Source organism: Ambystoma mexicanum, chromosome 2p (assembly GCF_040938575.1).
Source record: "Ambystoma mexicanum isolate Mex_15411 chromosome 2p, UKY_AmexF1_1, whole genome shotgun sequence".
In the NCBI taxonomy this organism is placed as follows: Eukaryota; Metazoa; Chordata; class Amphibia; order Caudata; family Ambystomatidae; genus Ambystoma; species Ambystoma mexicanum.
Genome location: NC_090923.1, coordinates 1360100074 through 1360125645, shown reverse-complemented (window position 1 = coordinate 1360125645; position 25572 = coordinate 1360100074). Strand labels below are relative to the sequence as shown.

Genomic DNA, 25572 nt, shown 5'->3' with positions numbered 1-25572 from the left:
CGCTCCTCAATGTCCCTAATATGTTGGAGCCCTGGAAGTGGCAAGGGAGGTGGGCTCCGAGGGTCTGGGGGAGTGAACACAGCTCCGTCAGAGCCATCTGTTGGTGTAGGATTAATGTTTTCCTGCCTGGGTGCCGGGGATTGCGCCTCCTCCAGCTCACTGGGCACTGCTGATTCAGCCTCTTTCAACTGATATGCTCGCTTAGCTGCAGGTGTTGTGGTCGACTTACGGAGGGCCTCGCTGCCAGGTGTTGAGGTCAATTTACGGGGGGCCTCACTGCCAGGTGTTGAGGTCGACTTACGGGGGGCCTCGCTGCCAGGTGTTGTGGTCGACTTACGGGGGACCTCGCTGCCAGGTGTTGAGGTCGACTTACGGGGGCCTCGCTGCCAGGTGTTGTGGTCGATTTACGGGGGACCTCGCTGCCAGGTGTTGAGGTCGACTTACGGGGGGCCTTGCTGGCTGGTTTAGTGGTTGCCTGCCGGGGTCCATGCTGGCAGGTGCTCTGGCTGCTGGGCAGCCTGTGTTTCCTGGTGGCGGGGGGCTGTGCTGCAGACGCTGTGGCATGCTCATGTCTTGCTATGGAGGTGCCTGCCACCTGGCTGGAGTCGGTGGTTTCGCGTTGGCGGCGACATGCAGCGGTGGAACGGGGAGTGGTGGCTAGTTCACCCTCGCTGTCAGATGAGGTGCCTGTGGAGGACAGTGAGGCAGAGCATTAGTGATGGGAGTGCATCCATCTGACATTCATCAATGCTATTACCTTCTGAGTCATGTGCATTGTCATGGACGTGTTGGTGGGCCTTGCATGGTGCACACAGGTATGTATGGGGTATGAAGTGTGGGGGCATCCTTTTGGTGCGCAGTGTCTGTGGGCTGGGGTTCTGGTGTCTGGTGGCTTCAGTGTTGTAGACCCCCTTTTTCTGGGAAACTTGGCATATTATCTATAAAGTTAATAATTAGACAAGGTCTCGATAGTCAGCCGCCAGTCATCCTGGAATAGTTTAAATTTCGCTTTCTCTGGATTCAACTTAAGTTCCATGTCAGATGAACCGATTTGTTCCAATAATTCCCTCATGCAAATCCTAAACATATTCACAGTGGGAACTGAACCACATTCTGCCATAAATTGAAAATCCACAAATGAGGAGTTTGCTGGAGGCCTCAAGAACTTGGAGTAATACGTTTCTAATATCCCCAGACTCGCCAGCAAGGTTGAGTATCCTGCAAATAGTGCTCGCCCTTCATAAAACTACTTGCCAATGCTAGTGGGTTAATAGATTTTGAGAACGCTGTGACACACAGCAATACCCGAGAGTTGCGGGTTCACGGGAAATCGCCGACCTCTGTGCAGGCGTTACTGCCATTCAACATGAATGTGAAGATCCTACTTGAAACACAACCCTACCAAGACAGAATTACAGAGAATATTTCAGTATATCCTAGGCTCTCACACAAAGATGGCTGGACGGCATGCACTTGGACAGATTTTCCCTGAAACTCACTAACATAGTGAAAATCCCTCAGATTCATTGTGAAAATTAAAGTATCCTTTCAACAAGACATATCTAAAAAAAAAGCCCAAAAGGGCTGGGATCAAATAACCCTACTTTAGAAGATCACACCCTTACTGCCACCCAAGGACTTCCAAGCAGTATTGTACCCTCTGGTGATAAATTGATCACTTAGATTGGAAAATGCCCTACTAGCAGGGCTCCCACATAGTGGGTCCCCTCAATACCGTGGCATGCAAATTCGACCCCACGTCCAATCCACTATATTAAATCTGAATGGACACCCTTAACAGCTCCTGTTAAAAGTGCCTGCATCAACTACAAGGCTACCACAGCAGGCATACCAGCTTGCCTACTGGCTGAGTTTAACACCTCCTGCAGATTGTAACAGACGTGCTTTAGGATCATTGCCACACTCGAGACTAGATGGGCCTGCAAGGAGAAAACTAAGAAACAGGCATTCTCTTGCTAGGGTACATTGCTATGGAATTCTATCCCATCAGCAATACAGACCGTTGCCTCTCTCCTCCTATTCTGAAAAGAACAGAAACGTTTCCTATTTCAAACACACCTTGACATTACCTAGACTCTGAGACTAGTCACCAGCCATAGGGTTTCTATCTGTTATCTGTAGTTTAACAAAGTTCTACCGTGGTAAATGTTTAGTGGTCACACAATACTGTATTACTGTCTGCTCTTCAACACTCTTGCCTGTTAATGTAACTCTAATTCTGCTGTAAAGCGCAAAGATAATAATATAAATTCAAATAATAGAAGATATAATGACCCTTCCGATTCCTGTGAAAACCCCTAACCTGACCACTGTGCAATGCTGCACCTAAATACCAGCCAAAGCCCTACCCAGAGGCCTCAACACAGACATCCATAGATACTTCTGCACAGCCTCATCTGGACCACTTGTTTGCAGCCTGATCCAGACACATTTATGCACAACCTGCATCTAGACCCCACTCTGCACAAACCCAGTCCCTATACTTGTTTTTCCTGCACTAACCATACCTTTTGCTATTAACACCATCCACGCATCCATCAAAATAATCACTTCCTAACATACTCTTAAAAAGGTACATGAAGGTGCCACTACAAAAAAAGCCCACCTATGCCGCCTCAAAAAAAGTCCTGCACCCTCTAGAAGGTCCTATCCATGACCTTTTTACAAACCCGAAAACAGACCCAATCTACAAGGGCACATCCAGATGCCTAATTCTACAAAGCCCAAGCCATTTGCTTTTCAATGTCACAATACCCCTCTCCAAAGTTCCATCGAAAAGCCCTCTGTCAAGGTCCAAACCTGTCCCGCTTATAAAACCTAATACAAAACCTATCGGGCATAGGTCTATCCTGAGGCTCCACTATAAAAGCTGCACACAAAAAAACTCTGAAAAGATCCAATCCCGGTGTCTTCTACAAAGCCTGACCCAGAACACCTATACAAAAGTCCAACCCTGCCCCCAATCTGCAAAGCCATATCCAAAAGCACTATGAAAAAATCAAATACAGGTGTCCTCTAAACAAAACACCAAATGAAACCGTTCTGCAAAGATCCAAAAGTGATGCCTTCTCTATAAACTTCATCTAATTCACCTCTAACAAAGTACAATACTGACATATTCTCTGCTAAGCACCATCGGAAAGCAATGACAATATTCAATTCTGTCCCCTCTTGCATTGTATCTGCCATAACATCTCTAACAAGGAGTCATGCAGACCCCTCTCCTACAAAGCTCTATCCAGTTACCCTTCCTCAAATGCAACCCCTACACCCTGCCATCACCCAAAATCACTCCTACAAAGCCAAATGCTCCTTTGTTGGTGGTAGTTAGAATTCTTCTCTACAATCACCATTATAACTTTCATTTATAAACACCATGTGCCCTGTTTACAAAGCCCCATCCAGATGCTATACTTTCACATTTCAACCTACAAACTTGTCCCTAGCCCCCAAAATATAACATGGTTTACTGCAATTCACCTCTCTGCGCAAAACCATAAGAAATCTGTCTATCTGTACAGGGAAAATCCATCGATCTCTGCACAGGACCAGAAATAAATCTACGTTAAAACATGTCCCTCTCTCTGCACAGGACAAATAACATACATCCCACACTTCTGCTGCACAGAACAAATCTCCAAATACCCCCTTTGGGCACGGAAATCTTATCCCACTCTCTGCATAGAGAAAACGCCCAACGCTATACCATTGTAAATTACACCTGTCCCCAGGGTCAAATACCCAAACAAAAACCTTCTGTGCAAGACAACAAATCCCATGCTTCCCGACCCTCTGTCCGGTCAAATTCCTACGTTTGCACTCTCCGCACAGACCAAATACCTACATTTGCCACTGCCATAACCAAATACACCCTATGCACAGGAGAAGTGGCTTATTTATGCTGGAGCCATTCTTCACTACCCAAATGGATAAACGCTCAAGTATGTCTGTGTTCATCAGCTCTCGGCCACAATGATATATCAAAGTAATCCCTTCCCGCTTGTGCAATGATGACAAGGTGCTCAACTTAAGGGTGCTGCAATTCAAGTATGCTCCACTGCACAAAACACATCTCCCCCTCTGCTGCAGGTAAGAGATCCACAAACTAACTAACCCCCTCCAAATCGCCACTTTGATAGGGTGACCAAACATCACTATTTTGCTCAAAATCCAACCTTTCAGGTACCCATCACACGCATTATTCACAAAATACTCTTCACCAGCGGGCATGACAAAAAAATCCTCTCCACGAGAAAAAAAAAAGAACTGACTGCATTACTGTAAACTGGTGTACTGGAAATTAGCCTGGGAGCGGAGGAATGCCTGTGCACTTACCGGGTACCCACTGTACAAAAAACACACCTTTGCACATAACGAATACCCACAATACACCGAAATCCCAACTCCTCTGGGCAGGCCAATCGCTGCACTCCACTAAAATAACACATACATGCCAACACTCCCGATTTAGGCGGGAGACTCCCGATTTTTGAGTGAAAAATACTGCTATTTTTCACGTTCTCCCACCTAAAATAATTAGTTCCCCAATGCATTCCTATGGGGAAATTGTTGTCTTACGATTTCTCTGTAGAAATCTCCCTCCTAGGCATGTCAGAATGTTGGCATGTATGATAACAACCAAGTATAGGATAGCTTTAGGAGTAGGACTGACTCACTGTAAACCAAATTCGATCGGCGCCTGGAAACACATGGGTATATGCTCCATACAAACGTCCAATAAATAACAGAGGAATGACGGTTTTCATCAGCTCTCGGCCACGTTGCTGTATTCTGCTCCGTTCCCGCTCGTGCTAAGCCTTGACGTTGTACGACAAGAGACACGTGACTTTCCAGAGACGACTGGATGTGCAACTCACGTGACGAGAAAGTGAATGAGTGTGGATAAGGTCCGTTTCTCGGATAGGAAGTATGCACCACCGTATCATGAGAAAGTGTTTGAAAACAAATTGAGGAAAATGGCAAGTACCCCGCCGGTCCCTGCTGCCACCGTGAGGCCGGCTGAAGAGCCAGAGGAGGAAGAAGAAGAAGAGGATGAGGAAGAGGAATACTCTTTCCTACCGCTGGTGCACGAAATTATTAAATGGTAACAGCGCTCTGGTTTGGGATCGTCATTCATGTGCATTGAATTGTCTATGGCATTGTATGAAATTGCGGACTAAATATAAAGATGTTGCTCTACGTTTCGGATATAGCATTTTACTTTTACCGGCAATTGAAATGGTAGGAGTATATCTACAGGCAGACCATGACAACTTTCTGTGCAGCCACTTCCCATTGCTCATGAGACACTCCTGGCCCCCCTCCCTTTTCCACTTTTAGAGTTTGTTCCATACAGAAGGGTTGTCTCCGCAAGCACATGGAATGGCACAATCACAGATATTGAAGAAGAAAGGACATACGGCGAAATCACACGCATGCAGATTACCACCCACCCCGGCCCCTCCACCATCCTTTGCATGCCTGACTGCTTGAGCCAGTCTTGGATTTTCCCTTTGACTTGTGGTACTTGAAGATTTGTTTCTCTCTTTATAGGTATAGGTCTACAAGTGACAGTCTCTGAGGTGTCGTGTATGACATGGTGCCACTTGGCAGCTGTGTAAACGGAGGACGGATTATGCTAGCAAGCAAACTGTTCACTTTTAAAAACTAATACAAGGGTGATATTCACGTGGTTGCATGGCCACTATTCTCACCAACTGCTTTTAAGTTTTCCCCTTGTAGAAATTTGAAATATTTTAAAGCTCTCTTGATTAAGTGACATTCACCCAAATGTCATTTTGTTTAAAGGTGGGCTTTCGGATCTCCACCACCCGACCCCCACCAAGAGGTTTTGGCAACAATCTGTGGCAAAGGGTGCATTTTTAGATCTTATTGAATATAATTGGTCAGGGACAGTAAGATTTGGATACCACTTTACATGTGGTTTAGTAGTTTTCCTCTCAAGAACGTCTCACAATTTTTCGAATGAAAAATGGTGCATTGTAATTTTCATTTGGCCAGTAACAATGATGAGAACTTTAAATGGTTATGAGACAATAGAGGATTTGGGGTGATTTTTTTCCCCCACTGCGAATAAGGCAGTTTAGCATTGTACTGGCAGACAGTGAATTTTACAGTTCATTGGGCCGGCACCATTGGTCAATGACTGTACCAATTTAAAGACAACTTAACAGGGTTTTTGGGGGCTTCTCAAGCAAACATCTGAAACATGTATTTACCCCCACCCCTCCTTTTTAAGTTATGTTTGTCAGATTATGAGCCCGTGACATATAGAACTTGAGTTCTTAATAACGGGAATGTTAACTGAGGAATATGTGCAGAGTACCTCTAAAGTCCAGAAGACCAGAGACTTCAGTAAATGAGAAAAATATGTGTATCCACCTACCAGTGATTAACGAGGTGCAAATGTTGCTCAAATAACGATTAACATACAGTTTTAGACTTTTTTGTTTTTTATTCACATTGATTAATATTTTATTGGATTAGGTTTACTGTTCAATTTAGAACTTTTACACATTATATCAAAAATTGCAAAATGAAAAGACACTAGAGACCAATGAATTTAAACATTAAAATCATCATGTAATTAGTTTAAATCCATTGTCAACAATTAAACCTCCCCAGCTTAACAAAATCGTAAATTCAGCAATTTGAGTCGTAACAACTGAATAGAATATCCAGCCAGTTTTCCCATGCAAACAATCTATACTCCACTCAGAGCTATACAATCTTCTAGCAAATGGATCAGAGTTTCCCGCTGAGAAAATCTACAGTTTACATCAAATAAGGGGTAATGCGATCTTTTGAAATTTAAAATTCTGGAATTTCCCTAAGTACTTAGCTAATGCATTAAAAGCTTTGGGATCTACTGGGACATTTTCAAATATTTTATAATTTTGACATGCTGCTTGAGTGAAAAGCCTTCTTCTGCACTTTTTCTTTGGCTTTATTGGGATTGGGGAACAAAATATCAATAGATGTCTGCATCTTACATAAATAACCTGCAATAATTTTTCCAGGCTTCAACAACGCTTTCCCCTACACTTTCCATTGCCAATTTAAGGAGTGTCGGGTAGCCATTGGGGTGTCCCGGTATGGATTTTTGGATGGTATGATAACTTTCTTGCCAAGTAACGGTATACCACGGATAACGCTGTATAGCACACATGTTAAAGTAACCTTAAATAATACTTCATGATCATTTTTGACTTTTCTTAATAGACTTGCACCACAAAAAAGTTGTCTTTGTATATAAATGTTCTAGTAGAAGTGACAAAGGTGGGCAATTGTTAATTAGGAAAACCAAATTCCCTTCTTCGTTTACTGAGTGCATAGCAAACACTGACTGCACAGATCACCAGGGAAAAGAAGCCCTGTGCCACGCTGAACAAATGTCTGGACGAGGATATAGGTAGGCATGAACTTCAACCTTATCTATTGAAGTAGACCTGAAGCCTTTGTGCGATCTGTTATGCTTTCAAAGAAAGCTTATAACATTGTTTAAGTGGTCATTTAGGGTTTCAGCTCCACAACTATGCTGCTTTTCTTTGTTCAGCAGTTAACGTCCCTTGATGATCTACAAACCACAAAATCAAGGCACAGGCTGAGGCTGTGTCACTTCAAATGTATATTTCGTGGCCAAAGATAAATCGCTACGAAAGGTGATCAATAATCACAGACCGTTTTCACCCTGCTTTCAGCTAGTGGGTGCGGTGTGGCAGTGATACATTTGGGGATTATTATTCAAATTCAGTGATGAAACCAGGGACTTCACTGATTTTAGTGTGCATTAGAAACACATTCTCCATTATAATTTGTTGCAATCTAAAATTTATATAATCCATAATAATTTACAAAGTGCACAGATGCCTCAAATAACCTCCTTTACCTATGTTGCACTGAATGAACTAGTTCTTCTCATTCCTTACAATGTATTGCTTTTTGTCATCGGGGATACAAAACTGCACCACCGGTAACTATTTGTGCCCAAAAAGCATAGTTAACATTTTCTCACTGCTCTTTTGAATTTGAAAATCATAAACTAACACTACGTTTGTCAACCTATGCAGGCTGCTTTTTCCAGCTGTAGGGAATGGGCCTCCCCAAATAACATTTGAAGTGGGCAAGCGTTCATCTCCAACCAGATCTGCAGGTACCCATAACAAAACAGCTGGTAAATGGATATTTCCTTGCAAATCACTCTTTCGTCTTCAAAGTGGGGCCAAAGAAAGCATAAACTCGTACAAACATTTAAAAATATTTGGTGCATGCTCAGTCACCCCCTAGTCCCCTGTGAAAACCAGGACATTCTATTTACTAAAATGGTTCGGGGCCTGGTGCAATTGCATACTTCCCTTTTTGGGACTGTCTGCATGCCACGAAAATAGGCTATAGGCTTAGCAGCACTTCAGAATTTTTTTTTAAAATGCAGACGCTTGCCATGTAAAAGGAACACACAACATAGCTCATGTTTGCGTATAAAAAGTCCTTTTCACTACGATTGGACTTTTCTGGTGGGTGTAAAGTGATAGCATGCAGCTCTGAGCCCCCGACATAGTTGGGTGAGCAGAGGCAAAGAAATATCCTTAAGTTTGTCGACCATAGGCCTTTTCTAACCTATTTGCAGCACTTTACTCTGAATTGTCCACACTCCAAACCTTGGAGACAATGGCGAGACTCACTGCACTAGCATCTGCCCAAACAAAGCAGCTTGCCCCGGACCGCCACTCGAGAGATTTTGCAAAGTATGCTGCAGGACAGGAGCTAATGTGTTCTTCTGTGGAGTGTTCAAAGAGCCTGAACCAAATTGAAAACTTTATGATGCTGCTGGCAGGGTGGTTGCTTTGCAACAAGCCTGCCGACTGGTCTGTGTCTCTCAAATAATGTTTCACTAAGCTACGAAAGCAAAAAAAAATGGGGGGGGTGGGGAAATGAAGCTTTTTCTACACACACGCTCTGAACTTAATGATTTGGGATCCCCTGAGCCCCAATTCTCGGACAACAACCCATTCCGCATTGCACATGGGAGGCTTTTTTTCATGCAGAAAGTGTTTTTTTATTTTTGTGTGGAATATTATTACTAGAGGGCACAAGCAATACAGCTGTGGCACAAGGTTCCAATTCCATTTTTTCACTGGAGCCTCATGCATACAGCAGCTTCGTCTCTTTGACACCAGCGTATCTGTTTGTTCTGTCCAGCGCAGGTGTTGGTTTACTTGAAGATGCCAGGCATCTGCAGGCAATTTAAACAAAATAGTAAAGTTGTCAGAACGTCACTGTCTGCGTGTGCAGCCCTGCACAAATCTGCTTTGCTGCCTTGCCTCTGTCGCTCAACGAGTACATCTGAGCAAGGGGAAGCCACTGAAAACGAACACAACTGTGCTTTGATGCTGAACACAACATGGTAAACTGGTATGTACAAGGTCAAGGTTATTGTGATTAAAAGAGGAGGGTCACAGTAATTATACGGGTGTACCGTTACACCGTAGTACCCAACCAGCATTTCCTAAAGTGAAAGACACTTCCATGCAATTATGCCCTATAGATACTGAATAATTCCAATTGGCGTACACCTAGACAATGGTAACAATAGTTTCCATGAGATACCTTCAACATATTGCCATTTCACAAACTCTGAATTTAAGGTATCTGCCCCATAGGTCATTATTGGGACCACTTTTTACTTATAAAACATAAGTATAAGGAATACAAACTATATATTTTTTATTGATGAACACCTGAGCGCTAATGCTGTCATTTGCAAAGAGAGCTTCTCCACCTTAGGCGAGTTATATCAGATCCCCAAAATATTGGTATCTTCTACTATTAAAAGGGGGATAGTGCTCAAAGAGCAGCTGGAGCCTTTCCCATTTCCCTTAGTAGGTTGTATTTTCATCACATTTAACTTGGAGATATTTATGGTTAAACTGATAATTGAGGCATATAATTGCCTCTATATAAACCAATGGGGGTACGATCTATCAACAACAAATCATCTGCATATAAAAGCCATTGAACCTCACTATGACCAATTTTTGGAGAATGTGTAGTGGTGAGTGTGCTGTGCAGTCATGGCTGATGTTGTGCATGGAACTTTGGGTAGGATCTTCTGAGATGGGAGTTCCATCAGTGTCTGTTGACTTGAGAGCCTGAGATGACAGAAGCCTGGGTGGTGGGCACCGGTTTCTCTGGAGTCCCAGCTTGTACCTGAACAGTTGGAGTAATAAAGGCTGCACAACCAACAATGGGAACCAGTGAGGGTCTTTACTTGACTCTTGCCTCCATCTCTCAAGAAGTTACACTGGTACAGCCATGGGAGAATACAACAGAATGCTCGAGCAGCATCCAGATGCCAATTAAGATCTAATAAGAATACATTAAAAAGTGCTGAAGCCAAGGGGCAACCCTGCTTCAATCCCCTAAAAGTTGAAATAGGGGAGAGAGGTCGCCCTTTGGTGAAGCCGAATGGTAATGATCATATCTATATACATGGCTTGAATCAACTCCAGCAGATACTCTGGGCAAGCCCAAGCTTTTAACTTCTTGCACAGGGCACCTCTCAGAAAGCTATCAAAAGCTAACTTCAAATCAATAAGAGCCAAGTATAAGGGTTTTTGCATTTAAAAGCCCTAGCTTTAAAAACATCTAGTAAAAAACAATGAATCAATGTACCCACCCCCTTAACTAATCCTCATTGATTAGTCATATACTTTCATTACTAAAATCCAAGCATTTAACTTGGTTAAAAGTAGTGACGCAAATATTTTCCCTGGAGTAGCTAAAAGGCCTATAGGGCGATAGTTTTCAGTTAAAGGGGCGATTGCCCTTTTTTAAAAATCAGGACAATAATTTCTGTTCATCAAGACTGTGGGATTTGTTTGGCCATAATAATTTGGTTAAAAATGTAAGTTAAAATATCTGCCCATAACTCTTGGGTTTGCTTATAGGATAGCGTTTGAGAGACTGTCCAGCCCAAGCTCTATTGAGGAACTACAATGGCTAACTATCATCAGAATCTCTTCTTTCTCTTTTGCCACTGACCATGGGGCCATGGGTACCCAGCCCTCTGATTCAGCAGCATAAAGTTGGTCTTCATACAAGTTTGCAAAATACACTGACCAAGATGCTGGTGGTAGCAGGTTAGTTTGGAGAGCTATTCGAGGCGTTTCTCATGATTTAAACAGCTTCCCGATTCCTGCTGTGTTGCTGGATTGCATGGCTTGGCTCTAAGCATTGCTTCAGCGTCAAGCTGCAGAGTTGTGGCTTTGTGCCCCCTAAACCATTGAGAGTAATTCTGTTTAATCTTTGATACCGATACCTTGACCAATTCACTTTAGAGAGATTACTTATCTCCCTTCTCATTAATCTTTTTCTCACCCCTACATCCCCCGTCATAAATGTGTTTATGGGTGAAGGACGGCCTTGTAGACTTCGAGCTTGGAATAGGAAATGGGTTCATAACACTTTCATACATATCTAGAGGGAGGAAGATAACTGATATAGTGAATTTAAAGAACACAAGAAAGATTGTTGTAATTTAGGAATATCCCATTTTAAACGATTTCTACCAGGTCAACATGTAAATTAAAAGCATGCTGTTTTCCTCTATTGTTTTTTTTTGGGAACCACCCGGTTGAGGACAAAGCAGCAGTCACTAGTCACAGACAACGTAATTGAAATATCAATCAGGTTGTGCATGGCTGTTAGTGATACAAAAATAAAATCATGAATTGCATATTGCGCTTCCAAGTGGGTTTGACTGCCGTATCCCCCTTAGCAGTATCATTAACCTTAAGCAAATCTCTCGAGCCCATTAAAAATAACAGTGCATCACCCCTTTCTCTAGCTGCTAGACCTCCTTTAGTTGGGGTGTAAAATCTTCATCTAAACTTGAGCATATCACATTGAAATCCCCTCCTACTATCATAAATGCATAGAATCATCTTGAAGGCAATTATCTAAAACCTCTGCTAAGCTTTTTAGAAAAGGTTCTTACAGAGGGGTTAGACGATTCCGATACACATTATAGACTGGTATCGATCTGACTATCAATTCCACCCGCTGGCCAAGAAAGCGTAGTTAATTGAATATACGAGCTATATACATCACATTGTTTAAGAGAAAAGGCAAAAAAATCCTCCCTGCAATTAAATGACCCGCAGCTGGTCTCCCTCTAGGCCCTTTTAATGCTGGGCTCATAAGGACAGTAAAACCATTGATAACTGGAGGAGAGGTAAGCCATGTTTCCTGTAATGAAATTATATCATGTTTCCTGATTTGGTAAACATTGGGCTGCGAAGGGTGAGACAAACCTCTTGTGTTCCACACAAGGATAGAGATGAGCAATTTTTGATCTTGTACTAGTTAATCTTCCAAGTTCGTATTTGCTAAAATTCCTGAAAGCCACGACCAAGCATTAGGAACTTGCAACAGTGAGGGTCGGGCATTACACTCCATAACATGCCGGGATCCACCCTCAGTTCGAGATGTAGGGATAGCCTCTTAGCTGAGTGATGTCAGTAGTGGGAGCATTAGATTTAGTAGCAATAGGGGGCCAATATTTTATCCCGGTTTACCATCTTTAAATCGTATTGCATCGGAAGGGCTGAGGGGGCCATTTCCAAAACTTTAGAATCATTCTAGAGCTGATCTTTCTACACTTGCCAGATAGCAACAGATTGTATACTACAGAGTGAGGTAATTCATTTTAGAACGATTCAAAGTCATTGGCTCTATTGGTAATGGCAAACGTTCTGGCAGCAGGCATTTAGAGTCTTTAACAACTTCCACTTTAGAGAAAAATGCACATTGAGGTTTTGTATCCACAGCCTTCATCTGATGGTGAAGACCCAATCTTTTTTGTTCAAGCTCAAGTATTGCAGTGTAGCCCTGATCTCTGCAGTACAGGTACAGAACCACTGTTGGATAATATAACATTAGCTACTTCTGAGGCTAAAATAGGAAACTTAGCCTGTACTGCATTAAACATACCGGGTAAACCAATAATTCTAAGTATTGGTGGTAAAACTGCCAGGGTTTGGGCTATAGGTAATGGTAAAAGGGAAGGAAGTTGTAATGTAGGAGACACTTGGGTGGAGAACATAACTCTTATAGGAGTAGCTCATACTTCTTGGGAGTCGTATCCACTGGATGGTGACTAAGATTAATTTGAATATCCATATTCTCATCGTGCTCAGTCAAAGCTGAAGATTGGGCCAATATAGAGAATTTTCTCCGCCTTTGGCCCTTTTTAATCCCCTGGGTTAGGGGCCAATACTACAGGCACAGTCAAAGATCTTAAAAACTTTCTCTAGCCTGTAGAAGTAGATCTTGAGGGGGCGGGGGGCATTTTTTTACATTTTTGGTTTTCTTCCTCTTTAGCTACTCGGCGGCCGGAATTTCTATTGCGAGTAAAGATAGGGAAGTGTTGAGAAGCTTCTTCTTGAGTTTCCTCTTAACAAATCGCGGATGATTGTGACAATTAAACTCTGGTGCCCTCTGTATTTCTGATACCTTGGGTCGAGGTAGAAATCTCAGATGGATCCAAGGCTACAACTCCCCTCGGCCTTCTTGTGCCATAATGCCTGTCTCAAGAGCTGGACTACACCGGGATATGGACTCTCCTGGCACATTCTTTTTTTAATTGGAGGCATATTACCTTGATAAGAGGCTCCGATAAGCGTAGATATTGTGACAGATCGATCAGACAATTTAGCAGTAATAAAACGAAAATTCAAAGATGGAATGGAGGACTGTGGCACGTTTGATAGATCATAATTCCCCTGCAGCATTGAATGCACAGGGCGAGATGGATTCCCTGATAAAGCTGAAAAAGAGCTCTACGAACTAGAGGATGAATCTACATATAGTTTGGGTGATAGCTGGTTCTTCAATAATTGAGGGTTCGATTATCTGGCTGGATAACCGGTAAATCGCCATCATGAACACCAGTTATAAAGGAAAAATGTGCAGAAAATAGGGGCAATCGGTAGCAGCACGAGTCATTTCGTCTAGTTTTATCCATGACTCTTATTTTTTTCCAGAGTCAGCAACTTGAATATCTTCTAGGGTAGGTGCTTTATTAATAGTCTCCAGCCTGGGCTCTGCTTCACAACACCCCGGACGAGTGCTGAATTGGATATAACCTCCTCATCCATCTCTTGGGGAGGTAGACAAAGTCACTTGCAGAGAGAGATTTGTTCTTTTATTGGAAAAAACGTTATTGGAAAAAACGTTATTTGGGGAGTGGTTGTAGTCAGACGATTGTCTTTCTTATAAGCCACCATAGGAACTGCCTAAAAGAGGCTGTGAATGCCGACAGTTATTAGCTCGTTTCTATTGCTTTCCTGTTCTGAGACCACTTGATGATCCACATACAAAGGCTTATCGTTTCCCAAAGGAAGTAGGGCTGCGGGCGGAGTACGCAAGTCCACATGATCACGCTGACTGCCACTTCTGCTCCGCAACTTCTGCGCCCTATATATTAAATGCATGTAAAAATACAAATGCCTTATTTTAAAGAACTAGAACTTTTATTTCTTTAATGTGCCTAACTCCGCTTATCAAGGGTAATGTATAAATCAAGTGCACCAACTATGCATATGCATCCAAATTAAGGTGTCGTGATACCTCCTCATTAATTTTAAACACACAGCGTTTGGCCAATAGCAGCCATGCCCCATAATTAATTTTGCACATAGATCATTTGGCTAACAGCATGAATGACTGGTGAAAGCAGTCCTACCCAGACGTAATAAAGAAATCGCTTGGCATTAAGGATTTGAAGGGAGCTCCACATTGTGCCACTAATTTCCTCAAGACTTCAATACGGTTGTCGTGCAAAGGATTGTGAGCAAATAAACTGATCTAGGTTTTTAGCTTGACCTCTGTTAAGGAGATGTGGGACTAAGAATCTGTGGGGAACTTGCACAGCCAAAATGGTTGGGCCAACACCGCAAAGTGGTGGGGGGAATAGGGTCGATCAGTTTCCCACACTATAGAACTGTGGAAATCCCATTGAAATCTTCCAGTGCGCAACACTGGTGAGAAAACCAACTGGTCCATGAAATCAAAATGCAGAAGCTCCAAGGATATGCTGATCTGTATACGTTTTCAGGTTGCAATGTCTAAATTGATCTCCTGTTGGGTGCCCCAACTACAGCACACAGCCATTGAACAGGCCCACCACTTTCTTTGGTGTACCAGTGATGAACTCGGAGGACGGCAGTTCTCACTTTAGCCAATACCATCTTCTACCAAAAACGCATAGTGTTTGTTGGTTCTCCTCCCAACCCCACAGACTTTTTGTGAATTTCAGAACAAATATACCATTTTGCAGTCCATTGGGCCAATACCATCAGTCTGACATGAAAGGGATTTGAAGACCTTTTTATTTTATTTTTACGTTCTCCTGCAAGGCATTATTTTTTAAACTGCATTGGCAAATGGGGCTTTTTAATGCACATTTGATAAGTAATACTAATATGATTGGTTATTTATAACACGCTTAATACCCAGAGGTTTCTAAGCGCGGACCGAACCTGTGTTGCTCCATGTCGCCTTTCTCCCAAGGCGAGCACGTTGCCCCTCAGCTATCCCCCGAGACAAATGAGATGAGAGCTTTATAGCATTTGATGCCTACTTCTCAAGTGAGGATTTGGAGCTTCTCCCCCAAATAACCTTTTGTAAATTTTGTGTAAAATGGCACGTTTTACAGGTCATATTTGCAGTTGCATTATTCAGAAGCTGATTCGATTTTAAGACCACTTTGACGAGGATGATTCAGGGATCACCCCCAGAGAATTTTGTAACATATGATTTCATTCAATCTATTCTGATTTGACTACATGAAAGCATAAAATGCAGGGAACATCAAAACTACGAACATATGACAAGCAGCAGTTCGTTTCTATTATAAATCATGTAAGATCAAAATTAAGTCATCAAGTCTTACATTAAATAATGGCATTTCTAAAAATTGTGAAATATTCATTCAGCAAAATTCTATCATCTAAAAGGAGTGATTTAAAACGGGGCACGTTGAGTGTTTTCTAGAGGGAAACGAAAAGTGACAAAAAGCTCCTACTTCTATTAAGGGAGTCTTTCTTAAAATGTTTTGAGTATTGGAAAGAATCCTATCACTTTAATTGACCCTACTGTGTCTTATTTACCCAGATAGTTATTCACCATTTGTCCTTTAGATAATGCACTTTTTTTGTATTTGTCTAAGCCATGTTAGTCATAATTATCAGTAAGCGGTATATTTTCCCCCTTATGCCATGGAATGTTGACCATGGCTGTGTGTGGTTTTCGGCCATCAAGGATATCTATTCACTGCCTAAACACCGTCTCGCTGTTATCCCACACCTACCCAATTGAGGCCACAAACTGTGCAAGCCTCAAGCTAATTCTTTTTTCATGGTGCAAAAACGCAACAGGCACAGTCCCAGCAACTACCGGCAGTGCACGAATGCACACAGCACCACCGCCACACTGGCACCACCACAGATCACTTTTTCTCCACAACCCTGGACAAGCGCAGCCACTCTTATCCGATTCACATAAGGCCACTACCCTCGCCATGGGAATTACACAGGGTGGAATCACAGCGCCGTGCACGTCCCAATTGATACCAGCTCCCCCATGGCCTAATTAGACCTTCATTCTTCCCCAGCCTATCGGGACTCCAATTTCAGCCCAGACCTACAGAGGGCAGCTTAAAACGACTGCTATGGCCTATAGAGGACGGCATAGCCCAGGACCCTTCGGGCACAGACCGAAAAACACTAGGTAAGATAAGGACCTAGCAAACGGGGATTCTCCCATTTATTCTGGCGCAATTATCGAGTGCTCAAAACATCTGATAAACTTTCCATTCCCTCCTCTCTCCTCTCTCCTTCTCTCCCACGATAACGTTGGAAATTTGTTTCTGTTCTAATCTTACAAATATGTATGAAAACCTTACTACTCTGCCATTTGCAATTATGCTTAACAATGTATCATGATGTCTCTCAACTAAACTACTCATGGGTTATACCAGCAATGTCTGCACATGTCACAAACTATCACTGTGTGCTATCACTTGTTGACATGTATACTGAAAACAGCCTTGAAAGGGACACTAGAGGTCGAAACACGTGTCGACTGGCCACACAAGACCACATGTCTATTTTTACAGTAATAAAACCTAAATGGTTTTTCACCCAATCAATTGTGTGGATATTCATCCTTCCTAAAGAAGCACATGGGATCCTGGACTCTGCCTCTTACTTATTAACTTGCATAGTTACTCACCATTTGTCCTCTTCGGGCTATAGATGATGCGCTTTTTTTATTTCTCGTTAAATCTTATTCCTAGATAGTAAAAATTATCGGTAAGCTCCATATTTTCCCCCTTCTGCCTTGGAATATTGACCATGCATGTGTGTGGGTTTACAAAAAAAAAAAAAATATTTTTTTTTAAAATAAATCACTGCATCATTGGGTAAGAGTAAAATTCCAACATTGTCACCTGCTAAGGAGGGTGCATCCGTAGACACAGCCTTAATTTCCCAAGCAATCCCACCCATTTAAATTTAAAAGGGGCCAACACGCAGCACTGCCTTACCACTTTCTGAATCTTAATGTCTTGTTCTTTCCCGTCTAAACACCATCTCAGTGCTCTCCTTGTATAACCTCATTGTGCCTCGAAGTGGAGCAGGTGGAAAGGGTGGGCTATCTACATCGAGGAGGCAATTCCAAAGGGCACCACCCCCTAGAAACTCTATCAATGGCTGTCCTTGCATCTTTGAAACCCATGACACGTGTTTGGATCAAAACGCTTTGTCTGAATACTTGATCCTTAGTACTGGCCTTTTCCCTCAATTTAACTAATTTATTTATTGGCTTTCTTTTTTGTGCTTTTTTAAAACCCTGCCTGATATCTTATGATCCTGTTTTTTGTACATCCTATTTTCAAAACGAGCCAAAAGGGATTTTCCCAAAATTGTACACATAACCGCCAATGCAGCGATGATTACTAGGAACACTAGGAACACTTCTCTCCCCTTGCCTGAAAATATGTATAATTTCCGTATGGTGCTAATCATGAGGAACTTTATCTAAGGTAACTGATGCGTTAATTACATGCATCAAGTAATTTGCAAATGGTGCCCTTCAAAGCGTATCGGATCCGTAACGTGGTCCGAACGTTATCACCATCACCAGTTCCCATAATCCAGTTGCAAAATGATCACTTCCCATGATGAGCGCATACATAATGTACATAATGGATTCCATAATGTCCATTTAGTACATCATTGCCAATGTCCATTAACCCAAGTCACCACATCATGGAGTGGCACAAATGAGGGGATTTTTGGGAGTCAGTGGGCTTCATTACAACTCTGGCGGTAGCCGCTGCCGCCGAGTTGCATTTTTTTCCGGCACCCGTGAATTGGCAAGAACCGGGTCATGTCGAGCTTGGCGGACCCAGTAATTGCCCATTTGCTAGTGCTGGAATCAAGGGCCTCCCGATCCCCATTCTGCCCAATAGGGCTGAATGGGGATCAGGAGGTCGGATGCACCGGCACACAGAGTCGTGCCAGTGCATCCGACGTGCTCTGCTCACGGGTGCCGTTACACCTGCCAGGAAAAACCTGGCTGGTGAAACGGCACCGGCGAGCAGAGCACGTAGTATGGCGGTCCGGTACCGTAGTTCCTGGACCGCCATGCTTGTAATGAGGCTAGTAACATGTGAACAAAAATTAAATGTGCAGAAAATGGCAATATCCGCACCACTTTACCAGTTCTCTCTTTGTTGGATTCAATTTTAATCTTTCTCCCTCTGTCACTTTACACTCCCTCTTTCTCCCCCTTCCTCTGTCTGTTGCTTTACGATCCCCCTTCCTCTGTCTGTCCCTTTACTCGTCTGCTTGTCTGTCCCTTTACACTCCCTATGTCTTCTCTTTTAACGACTCACTTATTCTAGATCTCTGTCACTCCTTATTTTCTATTTTGATTTGAATCGCACTCCCTCTCCGCTTTTCTGATAAAACAAAGTAGTAATATCCAGGAAAAGATGATTTCCTCTGGTTTACAAACCAGTAAAATATTGAACACTGTGCCAGCTGCACAGATGCCCCTATGGTCCTGTTCACTCCCACCCCCCCCCCATTTTTCTGTGCAGGATATTATATCGGCCACGACTAGGGCATTATTCCCAGTGAGCTGTGATGAATCCTGCCGATTCCTCACCAAGACCCTACCTAAAGTCTCCTTGCAGGTGGCTAGGGGGAGGCAGCCAATACCTGGTCCCGACCCTGGGGGTGGTATTAGCCGGGAGGGTCACCTGTGAGGAGAAGGTCGACAGAGGAACAGGAGGACTCCATTGGGTGAGGCGTGGTATTTCATTTCCTCAGAGGAGGAAATGTCAGTAATGCCGGAATATGTTATGGCTTGCTGATGGTTGCGTAAACTTATCACCAATCATTTATTGGGGGTCAGAAATCCCCTCCTAAAATCATTTCCATTTATGGAGATCGATGTTCATCTGATCAGTGGGGGAATGTTAAATGTAAATCTTCAAACATTAACATCTCAGATTCTGAAAACCTTAATGTCCCTGTAAAGCCAAACCACTCATTAAATCTTTATAATACCCCTTTTGAAAATAGAATTAAGGATGGAAATGAAGTTGATCACAATGTTCACTTTATAAAATGAAATGGGACCATTGGGGACTAAATCACACAATGCCGAAAGCACTGGGACTAAGAAGAGGGATGCAGAGGCACTGTACTGCAAATTGCAGCCCAATAGGGTTAATGACCCAAACCGGAGGGAGAATGAGAGGCATAAAAAGCCTCCCCTGGCCCCAGGTGCAGGCCATAGAGAGCAGTAGTGGGATGCAGAGTGATTGCAGTAAGTCCACATTGCAGTTGCAGCTGAAGGAGAGCAGAGACGCCGAGCCACTGTTTGCCGAACGGATACCGGGTCTGAGAGAGTCTCTACCTTCAGAGACCTTGATTGCAGAGGCTGCGCAGCGGCAGGTATTGGTTTTTGGAAGCATTCCCCTGAAGACCGTAGCTGCAGAGGTCGTGCAGCAGGAAGTTAAGAAGCATTCCCCATAGTAAGTCGGGTTCTGGTGGCAGGCAAGCACTGGAGAGCAGATGGAGCAAGGAGTGCTCCTTTTCCGAATGACGCAGGCTGCGGAAAATGGAGAGAAGCAGTTTGCCAGACTGTGTGGAGCGGAAGACCCGGAGCAAGCGGATGCAGGACCCAGTGAGGTCAACAGCATATTATGACCCCGGAGCTCTACATGATTGCCCGCTGGCCATGCCCGGGTACTATACCAAACTGATATAAAGAGAATTAAGCAGCAGAATAATACACGTTTAGAATAGATGTAAAGCCGAAAAATAATTATTTTGAATACCGAGCTGATACAAAGAAAAGGTGGCAGAATAAGAACTTGCGAACAGACCAGAAAACTGTCATTGTGCTTATGGGGGGGTCAGAATAACTGCCAACAACAAAAGAAGGCAATAGCCAAGAAAGTTAAAGAACCGACATTGCCAAAGCCACGAAAGGGCAATTAAAGATGCAAGTTGTTTATAGACCCTTTTGTCTGAGGGAGAATGAAGCAATAGGGGGAACAGACCTAAAACAAGCATTGCCTAAGCCAAAAAGGTGTGAGAGCCTCTATCAGCACTTGGTTAATATAAGTGTGTCTGCAAAGCTGCCCTTCTGATCAAAGGTATTCAGGAGGGGAGTAGCATAACCTGCATTGTATGTGGCAATCCAGTGTGGAACAAATGGCACACGTGAATGTTTTCTCAGAAGTAGTCAAAACCTTATTAGTTGTTTGAAGTAAATTGTGCCACAGAAGTGCTTGTAGTAGTATTAGTAATTTCATTAATCCTGGCAGGCAAGTATACCGTGGCAAGGGACCTTGTAGTTGTAGACCTGGCTGGTGAGTGGACCAGGTGGAAAAGGTACTGTTGTGTGGTTAGTGTTTAAGAAGAAGTGGTGGCAAGGTCACTAAAATAACAATGTGAATAATGGTATCATCCTGGCAAATCAATATTGCTGATGCAAGTATTTAGTGAATTATTTTATTTATTTCATTTGTTGATTGCGCCCAAACCAGGAAGTATCACAGTGAGTGCTAGTTGAGATTATAGTACAGCCAAGAGGTAGGACAATCAGTTGGGCATATTTGTTAAAAAGTAAAGTTTTTCATTTCTTTCTGAAGTTTAGATAGGGCTCCTCTTGGAGGCAAGGCAGTAGGGCATTCCAGAGAGTGGGAACTTTGATGCTGAAGCTTACTCCGCCTGCTCTTTTTCTAGTGAATCTCGGTGTTACTAGGGACGTGGAGGATTATGGGCATCATGGTTTGGGCATTTTGGAGATGCGCTGGTTAAGGTAGGTGGGTGCAGTGTTGTGGATGCACTGGTGAGTAATGGACAGGATTTTAAACTCCATGCAAGCTTTAATTGGCATCTTACTAGAGAGTTGTGTTTAGAGCATGTCATAACTTGGGTACGTTTTCGTTTGGTTACGTTTTTCGGTTGAGGTTCCTGCAAGGATGGCATTGCAAAAATTCAATTGGCTACTGATGATGTCTCTGGCTAGCGTGAGGCAGTTGCCGGAGGACAGACACTTTCTGCTGAGGTTGATTAAGTCTAGTTGTGTACTCCGCGGATGAAACAATGGCTTTAACATATTTTTGCATGGTTAGTTCCGAGTCTAGACACCTAGAGTTTTCACATGGCGGGAAATGGGGGTGATGTTGCCATCAATGGAGAAGGAGGTGAAGGCTATTGTTCAATAAGAGGAATTTGAGTCCTGAGACCAGAGATTGTATTGTTTTGTCATGTTTGATTCTTATTAAAAGCTTTATTTTTCTCAAGAGCTGAGTCTGAGTTTTGGCTGTAGTGCAATCAAGCAGGTTGTGGTTAAGGTGTTGCTGTGTGAATAGGAGTGTCCAGTTTTTTGGTACTCACACTGTGGGATGTAATTGTTTTGTGATGGATTACCCAGCAGTGGTGGGAGTGCCTCACTGGGTTCCCAAAGATATTGTGATTTGTGTACAGCCCCTTGGCTGGGGGGGCTGGGATAGTTATTAGTAAACCAAACCTAGAGGTAGCTAGGTTGGTGGATTTCTCTACCCTCAGCATTACCAATTTAGGCTATCTGTATAAAAGACCGAAATTAATAAACCGAATGGTAGATATGTCTGCATTTTGGCTGTACGAAAATTGCTTACAACCAGAAATTTCGAAAACATCTACCATCGGTGTGATTACAGTGAACAAAGTTGGCAGGCGTGTCCCCCGCCCCTCTTGGTCACTGTAATCGCATCGGGGGGCCCCCCGCCACCCACATAATAAAGAAAAAAAGGGACCCTGCGGTGCAGGTTCCCATGCACATAAGTGAAGGGAACCAGCGTCATAGGGGGATGGCAGAGGCGGCGGCACACAGGGAAGTGTGCCGCCCGAAGGTAAGTAAGTGGGGTGAGGGTGGGTTGTTGGAAATGTCTACAGGAGAGAAAACTCAGTTATTTAAACATAAATAACTTTCATTTTTCTTCTCCTTCATAATTTAGACTAAAAGATGGAGAATATCAACATAGTTTAATTCTTGGAGGAACATTTCCAGAGACTACTGAGAGGAAACTCTGATTTGCATATACAGACACGGTGGGCCCAGTATAGCTAATACAGTGAACCAACTCGACAAAAATGAAAGAACTGGTGAGGGCGTAGGGACATGGGAAGATGATGTTAATTCTTAAGGCAGGTGTTATTCCAGAAGGCCTGCAAGTGAAAAATGTGGCCTTCGTTTTCATAGATAATCCTAAATTTAAAGGCAATTGGAGTAGGGTTGGCAACAAATGTAGTAGGGATTGTGTAATCCTCATAATAGACACTGCAGAAGAAGAAATTAATACCAGGGTGACTAATTGGCTGTACTAGAGGATGAGGCTTCCACCAATTCGCTAATTCAAGATGCAAAGACAAACCATAGAAAATCTAGGAGTGGAAATTGGCAAATTTAGACAGTTTACCCTTGAAAAGAAAATGTCGAACTTTAAGAAAGATCTGGCAAACTACAAAGAGGAAAGAACATACCCATACCTTCATCCAGACTATTGTGATAATCTAAGCTAACAAGGGAGAACTGGGGGAGGGGCATCTTGCACCAATAATCCTAGAAGGAAACGTGTTGTGACCATCTCAGAGACCAGCGCAAGCTCCAGCATGAGTGAAAGGAATGAGGACATACAAGCCACTACCCCGTCCACTTCAGCACAATCCATGCAACCCCATCAGTTTTTTCAGACAAGATGGAGACGAGGCAGAAACCAGAGGAATTGCAATCAAGTGGGGTATGGCATGAGAATGAGGCAATGGGACCGAGATCAAGGCCAGCAGCAATGGTGACACCAAGTTTACGTTTATTTTAACATATACTGACCCATGATGAGACTGGCGTTCTCAAAAAAGGGCTCAGTTTTGTTCCCACAAAGTCCATTAGACTTAAGGACCAACTGTACAAGCCTAAAGAAAATGCGACTGGTTTAAAGCTCCCTTCTTTATTTTGACCACACCAGGTGTGTATCTCTCCTGAGATACTTTCTTTTGAGAATAGAATTCTCAGTAAAGTGATTGGAGGGCTGAAACCTATGCCTGAGACAGGGGGCGTAGCTACAGGGCCATGCAGTAAGATGTAGCTCCGAAAGCTCCTGCTGATCCTGCATAATCCTTGGTGATATCGTAGTCTACATGGTGCGTTGATGCCCCGAAACGAGTCACCGGGCATGTAAGGTGACGGAGCACCGATGGGTGAAAACTGAAGGATGTCCACAGAGTAATAACATAATGCGAACTGAATAGAGTCTGGGAGCTGGAAGAAAGGAAGGGAGCAAAATGGTGGACGAGCAGAGACAAAGGGCTGAGTGAGGTTGTGACTCCATAACATGGTGCTACGGAGAGGGGAGCAGCCTGTGTTCAGGATAGACCGAACCGGACCCCGGACTGGAGGGGGGGGGGTGGCGAGATTGGACCGTGAGCGCAGTGCAACATAAAGAAATATAATGTGAGGTGTGCTTCATGAGAACAAGGGCATTGCCAGCTACCTCATAAGCAGACGGGAAGTGAGGTCCCCATGCGGAGGAGCAGCGCTGCGGAAGTATCAGCTGTTGGTCGTAACTGCAGAAGTACAGGACGTACATAAGCCGCGTGAGTAATATCAACATTGGAATATATTAACGCCCGGAAAATACGCGGACCAAAATGGTGGAGCAACAAGATCCAGGAGAATGACGCAGGCAGCTGGTGGGAAGGCAGACCTTACGGACAGCGGGCGCACGGCTGTAGCAAACGGGGGAGACCGGGGAGTGACGGCCAGGTACAGAGCGAAAAGTCTGAATAAGGCGGCATGACCAATGCAACACAAGTTCCTAGACCAGGAGCACACACATTGTAGTGTAATATTCTGCACTAGTTAACAATTACAGCAGCTGTGACGGAGTGTAACGCAGAACATTGGGGGACCTAAGCAGATCGGAGCGCCATATTTATCCTTGATCTGCGTGAACCAGTAGGCGTAGCAAAGGCGGGGTTCGGTCCATGCTTGCTTTGACCCAAAGTGGCCACTGCTGAAAGGATATTACACAAGAAGCGGGGGCACAAACTAACAGCTAAAGTAACCTCAAAACGTTGAGATTTACAGGAGTGTGTGAGTGATTGTGACAAGACTGCTTCCGATGCTTTCCGGTCCCGCTGGTGGGGCGGAATACAGAAACACACATCAGTTTCCAGTGTGGTCCGGCCACCGCGACTGAATGCTGTCAATTTAGCACAAGATCTAGGCAATGTAGGTTCCCAACGGTGTCTGGCCCAGCCTGGGAAGTAAAGCACAGCGACGCAAGCATTTTCAACGCGGTCTGGCCAAGGTAGCTGAATGCTACTATTGGAATACGGGACTGGACTTCATGAGGTATCCGCTGCAGTCCGGCCCTGCCCGAGAGGCAAGACGCAGCAATGATAGTTGTTTACAAATGGTCCTGACACTATAGCTGAATGCTGCCATCAGGGGATAAGACGCAGTCCCATGTGGTCTTGGGGTGATCCGGCCCTGCCAGTGAAGTGAGACACAGGAACCTAAGCGGATGCGGTTGATGGTGGACCAGCGTAACTGGAGGATGCCATAGGAACATGAAAAGGGCCTTCATGAAGTTCCCATTGGGATCTGGCCTGGCCTGAGACGCAAGGGCAACACGGCCAACGTATCTGCACACTGCTATTGCAATATAATCCGTAACTGTTCGTGAGGCTCCTGAAGGGGAACACTCTAACATACAAGGTGTTGCTTAAAGGAAAAGGGAGCAAACTTCCCCTGAGGAACTGGAGCCCTGAGTCGGAGGAAGTGTACATTGGGTTTTGCAGGAATAAAGCCGATGATGGCGCCACGAAGAAGTTCTGCACGAGACAAGTAAGCGTGTTACAGTTCTTGTTTGGATTTAAGCAGAGGCTGCACACTGTGACT

The 25572-nt window shown here is 43.7% G+C and overlaps 1 protein-coding gene across 1 annotated transcript in view; it reads left to right on the top strand.

Moving 5' to 3' along the window:
- Window positions 1-4895: 4895 nt before the first annotated feature.
- Window positions 4896-25572, top strand: part of MED9 (mediator complex subunit 9) — a 73116-nt gene continuing 52439 nt past the window's right edge. Inside the window, exon 1 of the mRNA XM_069645730.1 lies at window positions 4896-5125. Within this exon, the coding sequence (XP_069501831.1) occupies window positions 4914-5125 (212 nt within the window). The 5' untranslated portion in view covers window positions 4896-4913. The remainder of the gene's footprint in view (window positions 5126-25572) is intronic.